This window comes from Lycorma delicatula, chromosome 5, assembly GCF_047948215.1.
Source record: "Lycorma delicatula isolate Av1 chromosome 5, ASM4794821v1, whole genome shotgun sequence".
Classification (NCBI taxonomy): domain Eukaryota; kingdom Metazoa; phylum Arthropoda; class Insecta; order Hemiptera; family Fulgoridae; genus Lycorma; species Lycorma delicatula.
The window spans coordinates 171,695,110-171,716,332 of NC_134459.1; the positions used below are offsets into that span (position 1 = coordinate 171,695,110).

General features: G+C 28.6%; 1 protein-coding gene and 1 pseudogene across 2 annotated transcripts in view; both read left to right on the forward strand.

Annotated features, from left to right (window-relative positions):
* Positions 1 to 1,295, forward strand: part of LOC142325596 (CDAN1-interacting nuclease 1) — a 42,034-nt gene extending 40,739 nt beyond the window's left edge. The window contains exon 8 of one of the 2 annotated variants that reach the window (XM_075367537.1): positions 541 to 1,129. In XM_075367537.1, the coding sequence (XP_075223652.1) occupies positions 541 to 548 (8 nt within the window). In that variant the 3' untranslated portion in view covers positions 549 to 1,129. Of the gene's footprint in view, positions 1 to 540 lie in introns of both variants that reach the window. The other variant, XM_075367536.1, reaches the window with a different exon arrangement.
* LOC142325799 (uncharacterized) overlaps positions 1,246 to 21,223 on the forward strand; it is a 101,490-nt pseudogene continuing 81,512 nt past the window's right edge.

Genomic DNA, 21,223 nt, shown 5'->3' on the forward strand with positions numbered 1-21,223 from the left:
AGATAGACTGATACGATGGATGGAACCATTAGATAGTCATTCCTTTACGAAAACATCTCGTATAGCTCCATATACTTACATAGTATGCAGTACATTCTCTGAGTTGTAATAACTTATATCTTATATTTTCAGAATAGTTATTTCAGCCGTCAGCCTATGTGCACAGCAATACGCTGCTATAATAATGGCTTAAACTTATAATGTAACAGTTTTAGATATTAATTCTTTTTTGTATTAACTGAAAATAATCCCATTATAGATGAAAATAAGTGGTACATTTAGTTTACATACATTCAATGTCTTATTAGTGAATATTTTAATTTGTTAATCATCTGCAAATATGTTCAGCGTAATTTTTTTTAATATTATTAAGAAATGTAACATTAAAGAGCCATATAAATATGTTTTATTTGATTCAGTTTTATAGGATTAACACTTTGTTTAGTTGACGTGTATGTTTGGTATCAAGAAATTATTATATTTGTATAAAATTTGTATTTAGTTTATTTTTGTCTATTTAAATTTTATTTTGATTTACAGTATGTTAATATCAGCATGCTAATTCATGTCTTTTAAGTTTTAAAACAGTTTCTGTTGTGGTTATTACTTAATGCTGTGTTAAATTTTATTGAGCATTTTATAACATTTGTGGACATAAAAAGTTAATTGAAATGTGGGGTAACATTTATTGTGTTTTTCATTAGCTTAATATCATGTGCTGTTACATGAAGCAGAACGGTCTGTGTTTTAACATGTCATTATTTGTTATTTGTTCTATTTTAAATTATTTCATTCCAGTGTATGCAAAATGGTGTTAACCCTATTATTGAAGGGAACCTTTGTAATTTTTGTGTTATTGTTTTTCTATTAACTATTATTATTAATGATTTTAAATATTTTCTGTATTTTGCTTTAGAAATTGTTTTAAACATTAGTAAATACATAAATATTATGCAATACATAAATACTTTTTATATATAAAAACTATGAACATATTAGTAGTGATATTTATATCACTATACATATTGGTAATATTTATTATTGTTAATCTATTTTAATGTTTTTTTCTGTCTTAGATGTTGATTTAGTGCAATCTACTTATTAAATCTTGGAATTTCCATATCTATTTTTTTTTGTCATTATTTAATAACAAATAAATCTTTCACTGGTAGTGAGTAATTCACTTTCTTGTTTTATGTACCTTTAGTTGTTGTGTGTTTGGGAATTTTATCAAGTATAAAAATTATGTCCTGTAACTGCTTAGGATAATAAATAAAATATTATTATTATTTGTTTATGTATTTTTAAAATATTTTTTGTCAACCTTATATGTTTAGTTGTTACATTTTTTAGTTAACTCTTGGCAGGGTAAAAAGCATTTCATGGCACATGACTGCAATGATTTTAATCAGTATATTTGATATGCCGTTCTCATTTTTCATATATGTAGGTTGTCCAGAAAATGAGAACCATTTGCGCATCGTATGCTTACAGCTTCACTCACAACTGGGTCAAGGCCAGCTGATCTCAGCTGTTGTTCTGCTAGCGCTACACAAAATTTCACAGCTGTACTGTGATATGAAGTAATTTTTCATGTGTTTGTAATGAATAAAAAATCTGATCTGAAAAACACATGATTTCCTTGTGTGCCTATTAAATTAAATTTACATAAAATTTTATTTCATTGAAAAGTTCTTTTTTTATTTTGTTATTATTGAATTGTTATTCATCGTAAAAGTTTTTTTACAGTGAGAGGTTAATAGTTTATATGCATTATCTGGATTATATGTATTTGCATATTAAGCCCATTCTCACTGGTCATTGCATATTTTCCTTAAAATATAGTGATGATGCATATTTTCAATATATTTACAATATTTTTCAGTAGGGTACCTAATTAATAAATGAAATCTTACATTGTAACCAGCCAAACCTATTAGCCACACAGCTCTTAGAGTATACTTAGCAGCTGTGCATCTATTGTTTTGATAGGATAATATTATGATCCCAAGTAAAACACAGACTCACGTGAAACAAGGACGGACGATACCGTTCTGCGTTACGCACACCTACCGCAGTACTCTCCCAATAGGAAATTAAATTACGCATGCTATTGTTGTCGTGCTCATCAGTTTAGTTCTTTATTTATTTGTGCCATGTTTAATGCCTCCCGAAAACAAGTCTCGCTTTCTGGATAGCAGACTATCCTGGAATATTTAATACGACGGAAATATTTTACGTTGTCGAGTTGGCAAGAAAAATATTTTGTGCACAAAAAAGATTAAAATAGACCAGCATTTCAAGACAAGTCTTCATATCGCAGGATTGCAAAAGAAAGGTCCATAACAACTTATAACAGTGGCAAGCAAAAAAAACTTTAGCATGGATTTATGTGAAGCATTTCTTACAAGTAATATTACTCTTCACAAATTTACAAATCCTACATCAAAGATTTTCTGTGAAAATATTGCTTGAATCAAAATACACCAGATGAATCAACATTGCGTAAAAATTACATACCAACAATTTACCTACATGTTCTGGAAGAAATATGCAATGATCTCAAGAATAGCATTATTTGAATTTCAGCTGCCAAATCTACCGACAGTTGTAGCCGTTACATTGAGAATTTAATTGTCAGTGCATTAAAACTGGAGCCTTCTTCTTCCTATTTGATGGTCAGCAAAGACCTTGAAAAGACAAATCATTCTACGATCACCAGATTTGTGAATGAGGGTATTAAAAAAATATTTCCTGAATCTTCTGCTGATGGAACAGTGTTTATATTTCTCTCAGATGCTGCTCCCTCTATGATCAAGGCAGCCAAAGCCCTCCAAGTATTTTAACCCAATTTGATTCATGTGACATGCTTTATTCATGAAGAACATTGACTCGCTGAAGAAGTACAATCCACAATTCGGAATGTAAATAAACTGATTTCATCAACAAAGAAAGTGTTTCTTAAGGCACCTTCTCGCAATAAGGCCTGTAAATAAAAACTGCCAAATATGTCTTTACCTCCCGAACCAGTGGTAACTCGATGGCAAACGTGGATTGAAGCTGTACTGTTTTACAGTGAACATTTCGAGGTCATCACAGGGGTAGTAAACAACTTTGATAGTACAGAGGCTATGAGAGTTTGTCAGTCCAAGGAAGCATTTAATGATTCTAGTATAAAAAAAAACATAGCTGTGATTAGCATTCATTTTTCCCACATACCTGCAAGTATTAAAAAGTTTGAAACTTAAGGTTTGGCGTTGACTGAATCTATTCAGTTTATGAATAAAATCCACTAAATGAATTCCACATTCCCAGAGGTATTCCTGTGTAAACTTAAAGGAAAAGTTGAAAACATTTTGAACAATAATCCAGGCTTTGAACCTTTGTGTCAAATTGATATTTTTATTAATGGGACGGGTGAACTTTTGCCAGAAACAATAAGTGCTATAGCACCCAAATTCAAATATTTCCCAGTTATCTCAGTTGATGCAGAATGATCCTTTTCCACTTATAAAAATACTTTAATTGATGGAAGACACAGTCTTACTAGCAAATTTACTCATATGTTATTCAACTGCTTACTAATTGTATGTTGATTTTGAAATAAAAAACTAAAAATTAAAATTTTTTTATTATTTAAAGTTGCATATTTTGATACTCTTCATGCATATTTTAAGTATTTTTACGCATGTTTGCATGCATATTTAATCAAGCTTTTTATGTTGCATATAATTCAGTCTCTAATAATTATTATGAAATCAATACATTTAAATTAAAAAAAAAGAAGATGAAATCTGATTCGAACCAATGTGCCTTGCTGTAAGATGGAAATATTTCATTAATTAAAGTTTTATTTTGCTATAACTCGAACCAATGAAAATAAGTACCACATATGATATGTTGTTGAAAAGCTCATAATGAAGGCCTATTACTGTATTTAAGAAAAAATCCAAAATCCAAAGTTTTTTGGATTTTGGGCTCTTTAGGATACCTTTGGTTCAGTCGATTGTAATCAAAAGTGGAGGTGCCAACTAGATGTTACAATGGCCCTAAATCCAAAATTTCAGCATCCTATGACTAATTGTTTTTGAATTATGCGAGATACGTATGTACATACATATGTACTGTTACCACATTATGCCTAACTTAATAGCAGCTCAGATGTCAGTGGGAGCACAGTATACTTAAGCACTGGTACAAGCGTCACCCTGCTGTGCAGATGACCGCACAGTTCTCCCACTGTAGTGGTGCTGTGGCTCCATCACTCAGGCTCCAATAAAAGAGCAAGTACGAAAGTGAAATTTTAATTCATCATCGACCAACACCTGGAGAAGTTCCCTGGCCGTCTCAACAGGGGACCTCCCAGTGGATGCCAACATCTCCGCTGGAGCAGCAGGCCTGACAGGCCTTGCGGAGGAAGCCGCTGGATGTGTGCACTACCTTCCCGCTCCTGCTCGCCGGGCTTCAATCGCCCTGGCTGGTGAATTCAGCAGCAGGAGCTGGTCCAGCGTGGGATCACTTGGGGAGAACCATCTTGGCTGTGCCGACGAAAGACGACCAATGCCGACCCGACACTGTGGACTCTGGGGGTCACCACACCCATGCTGTAGTGGGGACCCAACTGCTGCTGAGGGGAAGCCCAGTCTGATTTCAATGGACAAGTTGCAACTCCCCGACTTCAGCCAAGTCAACTTTGCCGGAAACCAGCTTCTGAACCCAACAGCTCTTCTCAGAGCTAACAACAGCTCTTTTCAGGGCTACCACAAGGTTATAAATTACAATGAGCCATCGAAGCCAATCGATGAGAACAGCCCTTCTCAGGGCTACTACAAGGTTAGTAAGTGCCATGTGCCATCGAGGCCATCCGGCGACAGTGCGTACAGTCGCCGTTTTCCTGAGGGGAAGATGGTAAATTATTCTACCCACCTTGAAAAGTAAGTCATCCTTTCCCATTATTCTTCTTATCCTTGATAATTTCTTTCACATTAATGGTTCTTTAACTAGAAGTCTGACTCTGATGAGTTCTCTGTGCCGAGAGTCTGGGACCTTAAGAACCGGTACATCATTGATCTCTGGTAGGAGAGCTCCCTGTGAATTGTTCGGGGGCTCTATTTTTTGTTCAGTGGCATAATAATAAGCCTAATAACTGATATAACTATTGAGTAAGCCAGGTCTTCTAACAAAAAAAGCATGCCATCTAAGCTTTGGTTATTCACATGCTTTAAACATTCAGGATATAATTGATCTTAGATTTCACTATTAAATGTTCTCTCATAATAGTAAAAATAAATACTTAATCAAGATTAAAATACTACTGTGTAATTAATAAAAAAAAATTATATGTTAAATTTTTCACAAATAATAAACAGAATTTCCAAAAACTGCTTCGTTAAAAAAGGTTTTGACTCTAAAATGGCATAAAAATTAGTAATATATAATTCAAAAAGATTAACAAAACAAATTTTAGCACTTCCGTAACTAAAAAGTAGACTAGCTTTGAAAAGTTAAGATACTCCTTTGAGACTTGGTGAGTATTAAAATAAAATGTTGGTTAAATGATTATTGTGCAAGGGTTGCCCAGAAAGTAAAAACCGTTTTTGTTTTATAACAGATTTATTGCATTTATTTTAACTTTAATATAAGCATCATAGTATACATTTTTTAAGCTACTTATCGACATAATCACCTACTAACTTAAAGCATTTGTCAAATCATGGCAGTAAGTTTTGTATGCCATAATCAACAAAAGTCTGCCACCGGTCAAAGACGTCACAAAAGTACATCCAGCCAAGAAACTTCTTCATTTCACACAGGTGGAAATCACTTTTATGATCAATCATACCTTACAGTCAATTAGCCGGATTTTCAACTTTCTACTTCCTTGTACGAAGTAAAGCAGGTATTGCGATCATGAAAAATTTCAGTTTCCAGATTTCAATGGAAACATTTTTTCTATAAATGGGAGTGATATTCAAAATCCTAAGTGATTAAATGGATTTTTAATAATTTTGGTTGTAATTAGCATAACTACATGAAATTTGTATTAAAATAAAGCTGTATTTTGTATTTTTTTTTTGCAGTAGGATATAGTTTATTTTTCAATAAAGAAAATAAATTTACTAAAATTTATTTTAATAAATCAAAAACCTTTAATTTTTCAAATCACTGACTTCCCAGGCTAAATTTCGAAGTGTTAGTCATATTATGTAGCGGTAGTTAACTATAATTCAACAACAAAATCACCAAATAACTACTACACCATGAATTCTTCCTGTGAATTCTAGACATATTCCACAAAATAAGTTGTTTATCTTAAACTTTATGTACTTTATCATTTTTAGTCGACCCTTTATAGAAAAAACATAAAACAAGACATTTCTGATCTTATTATCATTTGTCATTGTAAAAACATCTACTTTTAGCAATAAATTTTTCCTCTATTTATGAAAGATTATCTTTTAAAGAACAAAAAATTATAATCCTTGTACTTGTAATCTTATTGAAAATAATAAAATTCTCGTGTGATAAATCGGGATGAAAAAAAAAAATTGAACTAACAAGTTTATGTTTTCAGAAGTTATATTGAAAATTAACATTTAGCGTAGGGTAGGATTTAACTGACTGCAGCTAAGCATTTTCCTAATATTGTAACCATTGTTTACAACTAAATAAATATATTTTTAAATTTATGCAAGAAGAAAGGTGCAGTGTAATATATCTGTTGAAAAAAAATAGGTATATCATAGAAAATAAATTTATGAGGGGCTATTGAGTTACAGCTATTAAAAGTTGATGGGACTGTGAGCATTTACTCTTCTAAGAACTGATGCATGATTAGTGCCTTGTACATGTATACCACACTGATATTTAATGTCTAATTTATTTGTGTGGTCAAATATCTCACAAATGTACTATCACATTTTCTTGGAGTATTTTATTAACAAGCTCCCTGTGCTGTGTGGTTACTTGCGTTTCCCATAGTGGTCAGGCTTTTTATTTTATGTTTTTTAGTCAAGTAACTAGAGGCAATTACAGCCAATTACCATAGAAAATAAATTTATGAGGGGCTATTGAGTTACAGCTATTAAAAGTTGATGGGACTGTGAGCATTTACTCTTCTAAGAACTGATGCATGATTAGTGCCTTGTACATGTATACCACACTGATATTTAATGTCTAATTTATTTGTGTGGTCAAATATCTCACAAATGTACTATCACATTTTCTTGGAGTATTTTATTAACAAGCTCCCTGTGCTGTGTGGTTACTTGCGTTTCCCATAGTGGTCAGGCTTTTTATTTTATGTTTTTTAGTCAAGTAACTAGAGGCAATTACAGCCAATTACCATACAGTAACGGTGGAAGTGGCTGTATTGGTTGAGCCACAGCGCCGTATACTTACGCACACCTTAAAAGAATTGGAATTAAAAAAACCCAAAAACTGTTTTTAAATATTTATCTGAAGAGTATTTGCAAGCGCAAATCTACTGATCATCTCGTATACTATAGTCGGGATTAGGAAAATTTACAATCATTGTTCAAATTTTTTTTTACCTTCATCCCTTTCAAATCCTAATTTAAAAAAGTCAGAAATTGGTTTTTAGATATTCATAACCATTCAGTTCAAACCCAGCTCACACAGTGATAGACACTCACAGTTCACAATTCATTAAAGTTGGTCTTCAACGAGCAATTTTCACCTACTTTATAAATATATATATTTATTTTCAAAATTTTTCAACATGAAATATTCTAAAAACTTTCTCATTTATGCCAAGAAACATGGGTAAAACTTTGGTTGGGATTGATTGGGTGTTTTTTTGGAACAAAATATTTTGATCCTGAACAAAAAAAAACCTCTACCTCTTTATATAATAGTATAGATTCAGCCTTGTCAGTTTAATGACTCTTTAAAAAAAAATTACATTTTATTTCATAGGTATTTTAGATTAATTAAAAAAAAAACATTCTGAAGGATGTTTGTAGATGTCAAAATCTGTAACATTGTTTCAGATTTTAAAGGGTTATTCATCATAGTGTAATGGATCTACCAATCCTAAAATTAATTTTTATACATTTCCATTTCCATAATTTTTTATACATTATACATTTAATTTATACATTTTGGCTCTATTACAAATTAAATTTTTCACTTTACAGTGTTTCAAATTAAATATTAAAATGAAGTTAGTTAGTGATGAGCCTATTTTTAATAATTGTTTGTTCTTATTACATGTTTGACTTTGTGAAGAAAGAGAACTGAACATTATCAGATTTCTTTCTGATATACAATTAAAAGTGAATTCTTTAAAAGTATAAAAGTTTATAATCCAAATAGAATGTGACTTTTCTTAATTTATAACTGAATTTTAATGAAATTAACAAAGTGTACCCCATATTTCTCTGAGATGGATTTGCAGAAGTATCAGTCATGATAAAAAGTGTAAAAAATATGAAATTTGTCGTGTCTATTATGTTTTAAAAAGCTTTTTAAAGTTTCTGAAGAAAAAAATCATGAACATAAAGTGCATTAACTTTTATTATTTACACTGAAAAAACAACATATTTTCAAATAAATCGTTTTATTTTGTACTAGCAGACCCAGCAGTGCTTTGCTATTGCTAGATTTGAATATATTTATAGATTAAATGAACACAATTAAAAGTATGATAAAACATTAACAAAAGTAACATTACAGAACTTCACAAAATTTAACCTTTCCCTTTTCCCCATTCCATTTTTGCCATATTCCCTTCCCCAATTTCCTCCCCTTTCCATCCCCACATTTTCCTTCCCTTTCCCCCTTTTCTTTTTCCCTGCGCATAAATAAGTACATTAGTTTTTTAGTCTATAGCGGACACACATATAGGAGACATTGAAATGGAATCGTAAAATATTTAGTGTAGCATGTGTTGCTTTTATGTCCAACAGATAGCACTGTTTTTTAAAAAAAAACATGTTTTTACTTGTCACAGGTGTGTACTATATAGATAGTAGGTATATAAAAATATGCGCATATTTAAGTGCCATGTTGTGTCAAAATTTCAAAGCAATCAGTGAAGAACTTTTGGAGATCTAAGATTTTTAACAAACAAACATGTACATTTTTATTTATATAGATAAACAAAAAGATTTATTTTAAATAACTGTTTTAATTTTCAGATATTAATGTATTTTCATTTGTCTTTGTAAATGTATAACTTTTGAAATAAATTCCTTGTTAATTAATTTATGTATATTTTATGAAAATCTGAAACTACTACTTTATCATGAAAATCACTGTCTTTTGGAATAAGAAAGGGGGTTTGTTGGTGACTCTTGCGGGTCAGCCCTATGGCGATGGGAAAAATGCTATATAGAACTGGTTATATTTATTGGCAGCCCCGTTCTCTGAGAAAGGGATGAAAAAATTATAAGATGTGAAAATGCCTTAATAATGGTGGAAGTTATGTAGAAAAGTAGTTTAAGGTATGCTCTTTAATGTAATAATAAAATTATTCTGTGAAAGATTATGTCTATTTTTAGTGACAAAACAGTACTTACTTTCTGGATACACATAATATAATAACACAAAAAATGTTCACTTATTTGCTAAAATTATGACTTTCAAAAGCTTGTATTTTGAAATCTTGATCTTGTAACTGTTAAGGTCTTATGATCTAACCTATCCAGAATGTCTTAATTCAAATTATTAAAATAGCAAATTCAAATCATTTAATTTTGCTCTTTAGATAAGTTCTATATAACACTTGAATTTTATAAACAGTAGGTGTTTTAAACATTATGTGTTTGTTCAGTTTTTGTACAACTCGCTCCATCTCTTGGGTCAGTAAACCAACTAGTCCTCAGAAAAGGGTCATCAAGCATATGCCACAAAGACCAGTCAACACCCAAGAATTACTATTTTTATTATTGTTACGTTCGATATACATTTTGGCATCTCTACGTGTAACACGTGTCATTAGTGTTTTCTTTTGTTCTTATCTATTTAATTATTTTATATCTAGAATAATAAGTATTTTTATCTGGCATTGCTCTTAAATTAAATCTATCGACGCTCTCAGATAAATTGCATAGTCTTTTGGCTATACCACTGGTAAAATTGTGACTAATAAACCTGGTTCCACACGTGTTGTGAGTGTCAAGTGTAAAACAGATTTGCTCAACATAATTAGGTAATTAAGTTTCGTGAATTTTGGTTCAGCTAATAATTTAAATTTTTCAGTATATAATTTTTTTAATCTATTATTTTTCATTAACAGTTGATTACTTCAGTTTTTGTTATTATTGGTTATTTTATTTAGAAGTAATTAATTAATTATTAATATTGTTTGTTTGAAAACAAAACTTGTTATTTTAGTGAATCTTGATACCAAACACCAAAACTGTGTGGTGTTAATTAAAAGCATCAAACTTAAAAAAGTGTTGAGTGTTGATGTGCCTTATTATTTTTTCATAACCACTTCCCAATCCCAGCCCCTCAGATCCTCTCAAAATAGTGTTAATACTATTGGTTTTGGAATACCTACTTCGACAGAATTTCCACAGTGATTTTCTTGGACTTTGCAAATAACTTGTTCACACCATTGTAATGATCTTACCAGTCAATGATGATCATCTTGAATATGATTGGGTCAGTAGGCTGACCATTTCTACTTCTCTCTTCCAGGAACGATTATTATTTTCGTGTGATGATTCTTCACTGAATATCATGGTATTTACACCTAAAAATTATCACTGACTCAAAACTTAGCAACCCACAAAACTCATTGAAATTTCCTTTGATCCTTAATTTTTATGAATAATTAATTGGACGGTGCTCCATTATTCATGCTAACAAGCTTCATGTGGCTATTGATAACTGAATGCGCTGATACTAGGGCTTTCTTACATACCAAAAACTTGGACAGTTTCTCTTAATTTTGATGTAAATTTCATTTCTCTGACATGCTTTGTTCCAAAACTATGACTATATCTGTTTGAGACTATACCATTATTTTATGAATTCGCTGTATACACTTAAACATTAGAAAACATTTTAAAAAAGTTTAATTATTTTCAAGTCCCCATATTCTGATATTTGCATTTCCATTTTAGGACACCTTTATCTTGCAACTGTCTCTTCTAACACTAGCTGTCAGTCATTGATAGACCTACTTATGAATTTTATATACAAATTGTGGTCTTCCAGGTCCAGTAAAAATGTAATTCTTATGTCAGAATTTTATCTTAGAATTACTCAGAATGATGTAAAAATATAAATGAGTAGGATAAATGAAAAATATTTTCTAACTTTTGATCGTGTAAACTACTGACATTTAAAAAAAATATTATACATCTTTAAATAATTTATTGTCAGGGCAGGAGTACTTTTCAAATATTACCAGAAGGTAAAAGAAATATAAATCCCCATACCTAAACGCAGAAATGTATAATTTATTTTTTTCTAAATGGGGAATTAACAGCATAGCACCTTATTTTCAACCTTTATTACAGTGATAAAAATTTTTCTTAACAAATAAATGTATAATAATAATTTTTCATTTATTAGTTTAAAATATTATCATTTGAGGTGTTACATTTAAGTATATATTACATCTTAGCACAAGGTTTAACTTATTCTAAATATTTTAGCGGTTAAAAGATAGTTATTAAACAATTTTTTTCTTATAGTTTAGAAAATAATTAGAATAAGTAAGGACATGTAAGTAATCAATTTTTAGCTTAATATAGGGGAAGAATAAGGTGTAATAAGTATATGCTGAGAAAATTCTACAACACTTTTGGCAGCTGTTTGTTACATTATATCTTTATGTTGATTTTCTTAAAAGTTTGCCACTCTATTACTGAAGTTTAGAAGTTAAAAATTGTCTTATTTTAGTTTCAAAGCAACATACAATAAAATACCAAAAAATATATCAAACGGTTTATTTAATTACTATTAAAATTACGTTTAAAGTTATTTATTTTTTAATTTTACTGTAGATGATAGTTATTATGAGTTAAGTTATGATATTCAGTATTATTATTATTTTACAGTCTTTGTGTTTTAATTTCCTAAAAGTTTACATAAGATTTTAAACTAACATTCTTTATTGACGTATTAACAATTAACAAGTTATTATATGTTAAGGTTATTAGAATGTGTACTAAAAGTTCTTAAATATTAACTTTCTATAACTTTATCTAAGTTAAACTTTTCTCTCTTGGTGAGCTTGTTAATAAACAACTTTAGAGTTGAAAGTACTTAAAGTTATGATTATTTGAAGTATTTTATCCTTATATAAAGCTGGTTTACTTTTTTAATGGGTTCAGTGTAGCGATGTTTGATAAAGTGTTAGCATTACTAAGCAATTTATTATGCTGAATATAGTATGATAAATTGACAAGAACTGATATAATTTAACTTTACTTTCTCTTAAAACATTATTATTACATAACCATGCAGTTAGGCTAGTATTCTTTTCTCTAAGAAAAGGATGTTTGTTGTATGCTTTTTTGTTGGTCATCTTTTTAATTAATAGAAAATAAGAAAAATTAATATAAAACAGAAAATTTTGAAGTAACTTTCACCAACATTAAAAAATGTTTTTGCTAGGTTTGTTGTTGAAAATTAAGTTTACATTATATGGCATTATGTGGCGTAATTTTACCTGCGCAAAGGGCTATATGTAGTTTTTGCCCATGATTTTTATTGATCCTTTTTTGTTATTCTCAAGTAAGGTTGCTTTGTTGTATTTATTAAATTATTTATTATTTCTGTATGTTTTAAATAGTTTCAGTAGTAAAACTATTGAGCTTGGCTCTAATTTTAATAAAATTTTATTTCTTTATTATTGTTTTATCTTTCATGGCATAAGTTTTTATTTTATTCAGCCTATAAAAAGTATGTGCATCAGTTTCTGATGGGCAATCAATGTGGAGGTTTCAGTGGTTTCCACATTTTTAAGATAACTGTTAATGTTTGATTAGAATTGCCTAATTATTTTTGTGTTTTGTATATTTATTCTACAAACACTATTAGAAATAATTTTTTGTTGTATTTTCTAAGTAATATTTATTTCTTTATTTATATTTATCTTTTTTTTATTTATTAATCAAATTTATTATTTATATATATATTTTAATTACTTAAGGGATTTTTATATGAAATAAACTGAAGTTTTATTATAACACGCTTTAACTCTTAACTGTTAATTTTCTTAATTTAATTTTAAAGTTTTTTTTTATAGGAGCACGACTGACCTCAGTAATTGATTTACTCACCACTTTATTGCCTCTAGCTCTAGATGAGTTACTGTTAAACCAATTAGCCTTAAATTTTTCTGTCTTGGTTTTTTTTAAATTAAATCAATTAAAAGTTTATAACTAAAGAACTTGAGATGCAAGATTATTAATCTACTTTGTTTTTAATTTTAAATTAATATTATGGCTGTTATTGAACATCAGTTTCAATTTATTTTTATGATATGCTTTTTTAATGTCAAAACCTTTTTAGAATGTGTTTTAGTTAAAGTCAGATTTAACCATTTAGTAGTGTGTTGTGTTCTATATCGCTTCATGAAAAACTGTGAATGAGATCTAAGAAAATAAATTTTTCAAAATGGATTTATTAAAGGAGGTTCTTGAATTAATTTTGTTCTTTTTTTAATTATATATGTTCTAGCCTAATCTTTACAGACCAGTTTTGATGATTTTTTTTTATTTTATAGAAGAAATTCCTCTGATTCCATTGTATGTTTTTTTCAGATTATTTATATTGAAGTACTTAAATACAAAAATTGGATTTTCTGTGTATAGTTGATTTGAACGTACTTTCCTTTCTTTAATCATTTTAAATGTTGGACTGATGACTGTAATGATACATAGCCTGATGTCATTCTAACATTCAAACTATTTTCATATGAAAAGCCAAGAAAATTAAAAAGAAAACTTAGAATATCATATTATTTCATTCCTGAGAGACCTAGCTCACGCTCAGTAACACTTTTAATTTTGTTTCTCTGCATTCCTTTTCTTATAAAAAAAATGAAAAATGTAAATAATTACAAAAAATAACTTTTTCAATTCTTAATTCTTGACTTCAAGTTTATGCCAAGTTAAGGGGTTTGTAAACTTTTGGTAGTTGTTTTTAATTTGGTGGGAATTTCTAAAAAAAATGAAATTGAAGATGAAAAGCATTGTTTTAATTCGGCTTTTTTTGGAATATTTTTTATTATTTTTATAAAATATTGTAACTTGATATTTAAAAATTAACTAGTTAAATTTCTCAGCATTATGATTAATAATTTTCTCTAGTACCAGGTTGGGAATCCCCAATAAAAATTTCAAGACTGTTTCGTATCATAATTTAAATATACTCGTATATATTTTGGCATAGAGGGAACAGATCCCTTATTCAGAATTACAAATATAACTTTTAACATTTTATGAGCTCTAATTTTTTACTGAATAAAACAATTTTTTTCACTAAAATTCATATTAAGTAAATAGACCACACTAAACTATTATTACAATGAGAAATGGGAGTCACCATTTTTTCAAATAGTATGCCGTATAAAGTTGAAAATTCTTGTTTATTAATTTATCAGATAAAGTGTATTATGAATTAGTAAATGTTAAAAAAGTATTTCCTTCAAAAGGAGAGTAAGAATATCTAAGAATATTTTATGTTGAAAAGTTACAGGATGATTGCAGTCAGATAAAATTTGTTTGAAAAGTTTTATTGAAATCACTTATCACTTTTACATGTTATCATTAGACAAACAAATAAATCAAGGTAATTTGGCATAGTTTTGCACAAAATGCAGTGGTATCAGGAAAAATTTAATTCTATGCAATGTACAAATAAAAGTTCAGTTTTGTATGTTACATTTACTCTCTATTGTTAATCTTTGATTGTCAGATTAATGAAACCAAGTTATACTTTGATATTGTTAAAAACAAATTCCATAATGGAAAAAAGTTTAAATTTCAGTCATTTTAATACATTAAATAACTGCTATCTTATTACAGAGTAGTGAACATGGAAATTAAACAAGAAAAAATTATACAGATAAAATTTATGATGTTCGTGAAAGCTGTAAGGTTAGGGTTAAAGTAATTAACAACTCTTGACACACTTCATGAGCTGTGACAAGCTTGGGTAAACCTAAAACAGAAACTTTGAAACTTGTATATTTCTCTTCTCTACCACCCTTCTTACTTCTCTTTATTATTAACTTTATTTCGGTTTATTCTTTATTTATTAATTCATTACAGCAGTGTTAATTTGAATTTAGTTCCAAGATATAGAAAATTATAAAATAAAATCATAACCTTGATTACAAAAAAAAAAATAATTACTCCATTGAATTCATTGTACCTGCTGCTCAGACAGTTTAATGGATTTCCCTTCACACTATAATAAAAAACACAAATGAATTCAAAAATATATGTAAATTAACACTATACAATATAGTAATAATAATCAGTGATGGTAATTTATTATTAAAAAACAAATCAAAAACAAAGTTACAGAATCCAAAGAATAAGCAGTCATTAAAATAATTTATCACAGAGAAATACTGAACTACTTACTTGTACAGAATATAAAAACCTGTAACTAGCTATACAATTTAATTTTTGAACATCATCAGTTGATATAAAAGAATACGAGGAGATAAAGAGAACTTATTAATGATTAATTATGAAGGAAATATTCTTGTTTATCTGAAATTGATGATTATTTAAAAATTAAAATTTGCATGTAGTCATAAATTATTTTTAATTTTTTTACTTTCCCAGCTGTATAGCTATATATTATATAGCTATAAAATCAGTATAGAATGTATACCACTAGTCAGGTCAAATTTTGGACATTGGGATTTAACAGATACTGTGTTTCCAAAAGAAAAAGGTTAAAAATCCAGAACATAAAAAAGGAGTGAATTAAAAATGACATTAATTAAAAAATAAAGAGAACGAAAAAGTATTAAAGAACCAACACAAAATTTTTTTTTTTTATAAAAATATAAATTCAAATTGTATTAACATTGAAATAGTGAAAATTTCCCTTTATTTATTCTTATTACAACTAGCAAATCCATGAACCTCCTTGTAACCAAAACACAATTTTAGCATTGAAAGATTCTGAAAGGATGTCTGTATGTATATAACTTGACCTGTATTTTGCTTAACATTAACCAAATGGAAGGACTAGTTGGTGAAATTTAGTACGATTTCTGCATATGGGACATTGATGTCATTTAATTTTAATTTGTTAAGCGAACAGGAAAAAGTGGACATAAGTAATATGTAATTTTACTTTTTTTTTGCACGTAATTTAATACCATTAAATAGCTAATATATTTTTTGATATTCAATCTTATTCAAACGTACATAAAGGATGACAACAAAAACCCCCTTTTTCTTTTTTAAAGAAAAAAGTTTTTTTTTATGTTCTGTAGATTCAAAATCACATTCTTGTACTAATTAGATGAATCCATTACATTACCAGATATTAGTGGCATACTGTCACTTTGATTTTAAATTTGGGCAATTTGAATCATAGACAGGAGAATAACAAGCCTAATTTTTTGCTTTTTTTTGTTAGTTATCCTTTCTGTGGGTAACCAGCCCATTGCAGTCTTCCCTCCTTTTTCTGTTGCTTAACTTAGTGATTAAATAACCATGAACTTATGAAATTAATTATATTTTCTGAAGAATCTAGTTAAAAAATTGTTATTTAGAATTAACAGTCCTTTTCATCATGAAGATTATTTAGGTATTGAACAGTTTTTTTCAGTATGTAATTTTTTGTTTTATGGGATTTATGGTCAAACTTTTTCGTCCACCATCCACAGCAGAATCAACATTTTTCTAGCACTCCCAAAATTTTTAAACTTATCTGTTAAAAAAAAATAATTGCAGTTGCTGTTTTTAAGATGTGCTCTTGAAAACAGTAATTGCAATTATGATTTTTAAATGAGGCAAATTATATTTCTGAGTTGAAACTTACATTTTAAATGAGAGCTATTAAAACACATATTTAATCATATTTGGAAGTATTTTTATTAAAATTGCTTTCAATAAAATTACACTTCTGTTTGAAGCAGCAAGCGGTTGATATCTACATCGTTAGCAATGCAAAGCTGACTAAATAATCTGTCATTTAGTGAGTTGCTACTGATTTTAAGTTAATAAAATTTGATTTTAAGTTAACTGAGCAGTTGCTCTGATAACATATTGCACAAATGAATTTTTTTTTGTAACACCAATGAATAATTTTCAGCAGTCACATAATGTGATAAAGATTCCAGGTTCAATTACAGTTTTTAATATTTTTAAGAAGTTTGACTGCTGGGAAGCAATGAATGAATGGTGAACAAGAACTGATAATTTTATAATAAACGTCTGTAAAATCTTCTGTGTTCTTCTCTACTGTTTCTACTTGATATCCATTGCTTAAAAGTTATTTTGTCCATAGAATTTTCAAAATGATAATTTTCTTAAAATGATCTTGTAGCCTGGAAGGCTTCATCGCCTCATTTAACAAATAAAGCACATTGATGATGATGGATTTTTTGATAAATCAGTTTTTAATATATTCTGCACTTTATTGCCACTTCTTTTTTGCTTCCAATATGGTTTTGACTTCACAAATACATTAGTAAAAGATTGACTTGAAAAAACCTGCTACCGATAGCACGGGAAAATGCTAATGAAAAGAATCAATTATACTGCCTTTATATAGGTTTAAAATGCAATATGCACCGACAGGAATAAAAATGCAATTACTCGTTTTCCGCATGTGACAGAATTCGTACTGAGCAAGTTAGAACAAGCATTGATATTCCTGTCAATTCATGCAGAATTAGATAAATTACGTTGTTTAAATAATACAGACCTAGTCATATAAAAATTGACTTAAGTCATCAATGATATCTTGGGTTAAGCTGAGAACAGGTGATGCGTGTTGCAGTCTCAATCTTTAAAGATTTCAATACCTTGGCGCAAAATGAACAAAATCCAAAAACTGTAACACTATGTTAAAGACCTCACAATTTGTCATTAAAGCTACATCAAAACCCTTTAATTTCCATATTTATTGTATCAATATGTTGCTTAGATTGGTAGATATGCAACATTAAAAAGAAAAGTGGTCTTTTCTCTTTAAAGTGGAATATTTCATTTCAGAAAATTTGTACAAAGACACACAAGAAAAGAAATTAAAGCTAAAGTCTTAAGCTTTTAAACAATTTTAATGCAGTTTACTGAAAGAATTTTGTTTTTCCCATGCGCTCAATCAAACAAACACAAAGAAAACCCTTCAAATTTTTAAACCTTTCTTCTCACTGTTTTTTTATAATTTGATTATTTTTGAAATTCAAAGTGCACTACCAAAAAGTAGAGTATTCAAGCTTTAATTTTTTTTATTCATCTCTCTAAGCCTCTTGGTTGCAAAGGTAAAGTAGTTTGAATATAATCATTTTTTATCATAAATTATAGTTATCCCTTTAATTTTTTTGTACTAGTGTAGTAGATACTTAATTTTAGTTTGAAATATCAGGAAAACATAATTTTTGCCTTTCTTTTAATCAGTCATCACCTTCCTAGACCATGGGACTCCTCATGCAGAAAAACTCGACATGAAGAAGTAGTCCTCTGCCGATTGCGGATAGGACATACGAGGGTCACACATGAGTACCTAATGTCAGGAGGACACTCACCCATATGCACACGATGAAACTGCCGCATGACTGTGTACCACATACTCATAGACTGCATATGTTATGCGGCGTTAAGTCGTAAATTTAATCTACCCTGAAAGTCCGTGGTATCTTGTACAATGATAATGAAATTTTGAACCGGATGTTTCTGTTTTTGCGTAGTGTTAGGTTACTGCAAAAAATGTAATATTGCCATGTATATTTTTTATGCTAGAAGAGTTTTTAATAATTTTTTCCCTTACTTTCAACTTTGATTTTTTTGTTTCTATGTCTTTAATTTTATTATCCGAGTAGGGAGCCTTTTGCACTCACTATTGGAATTAGTTAAATTTTATATAGTTTCCTTTTTCTATTATTTTAGCTTTTATATTTTAAAGACTCTGTCTGTGATATTAGTTTTGAGTTTTATTTCTGTTTTTAACTTAGTTTTAAGCCTTATTTGTTTTTATTATTTTACCCTTTTATTAAAAAAAATTCCAAGCGATGATAACGCACAGGCGTTTTTCGCCCCCCCCCCAAAAAAAAAACCTCTTAGACTGCCTAAATGCCTCAAATTTTCTGTGGGTCTTCTACCAATCCCCTGGCCTCCATTGTCCACAAGGGGACACTATCACCCAATTTGAGAATGAATGTCTTATAGGTCAGTTCTATTAATTTTTTTTGTGAGAGTGTTTTCCTTAGGGATAAACAAATTAAAGGTACTCTTTGTTAAATAGCCTTTATGTTAACCAATTTATAAACAATACTTTTAATAAAATCTGTTTCGTGAATTTAAAAAAAAAAATTGAAGTTTTAATTATCATTGTTTTTTTTTTTTTTTTTTTTTTTTTTTTTTATTAGTACATTTAATTTTGTCATTATTCTTTGTATAATTCTGTTCTGCCTTAAACAACATCAAACACATTAGAAGACTATACAAAATTCAGTTTAATTACATTGTTATATTTATTTCTATTCAACAAATTGTTACAGACCATTATATTCTTTTTGTTTGTTTGGACATTAAACTCAGTTGTAGCCATAATTTTATTGTATTCCTAAAAGAATAGAAGGAATAAGTGAAGAAGGGGAATGAGTACAGTTATCACATTAGGGCTGAAACATTAATCATCAGTTTTTGTAGTGTTGGGGGAAGAATGAATACAACAAACATTATGTGTTACCGCATTGCAGCTTGCTTTATTAAAGTTGAGATGACTTCAATCTTTTCTATTCTCTTTTTTTCTTTATTTATTCTTATTCTTTTTTTCAGTAAGTATAATCTTTTCTACCCATACATTCATGTACATTGCCACAAAGGAGTAACATTTAGTTGAAATTTATATATTTAATTTTTTTTAATTTCTGCTTCTATTATTCATTTTGTTGTTCTTGTTTTTTTTAATACAAAAGTAATGGGATGTTTATTTTACATTATTAACTTACTAATAGAGTTCATTCACAAAAACAATTCAACAAAACTTAAATTAAAATAAAAAAAACTGTAATTATAACTATTAAAGGAAAACAATGAAAAACTAACTAAATAATTAATAAAAATCAATAATTGTGCTGTAAAATATCATGAAAATTAACAAGTGAAGAAAAAATTTGAAAGAAAAGTTATGAAGACAGAAAAAATTGAACACTGAATATTTCATTTTACTTCATTACGAACACTAGTTAAGTCTAATACTGCTACCATTAGCAAGCAAATAGAGCTTAGGCAGCATTGACATGGTGTTTTAAGATGGTTTTCTTTTTAATACTAACCCTTGGTCTTTTCTTTATGTGTATCTTTAAATCTTTAGTTAAAAAAATATTAATCAAAACACCTATGGGATTATTGAGGAATATCATGTTATTTTGAGATAATGCTTCAAACAACAATAGACAGTAGATTTCCAGTAATTTTAATCTATTTAATCTGATCTACTCAATTATCTAAACTAGTAGTGAAAGACTCTTACTCCAGAAAAATCACAAATTGTAATAATTTTTTCAATGATTTTTTAATAATAAAAATTGATAAAAATATATGCTTTTATCAAAAAACTGTACTAGTTTAAACAAAAAAAATTGAGTTTAAAAAATTATTATCTATTCATATATAATTTTTTATTAATCTGTACAGTAAAATAATACAATACTGTTTGTATATATTTATATATATACATACAAATGCTGTAAAAACATACAGTAATATACGAAGATGTTTGATAAAATTAATTTATTATATTTAAAGTTAACATACTTATTGTATTTTAATTCTTCTAATGAAAATATTTTACTATCAGGACATAATTTTTATGTTTTTAGTGCTGTTTAAAAAAGGCATAAATTCATTAATTTTTTACTGTTTTTATATAAAATGTTAATTCATAAAATCAGGTCCTTTGAAGAAAACACTGTTTTGAGGTTACTACATTGTAATAATACATGACTATTTCCTTGAGCTTATTGAATAAAACAAAAGTTTTATCGTACCATAATTGTAGCCATTGCAGGATTTGCTTAATAAATGTGAAAGTAATG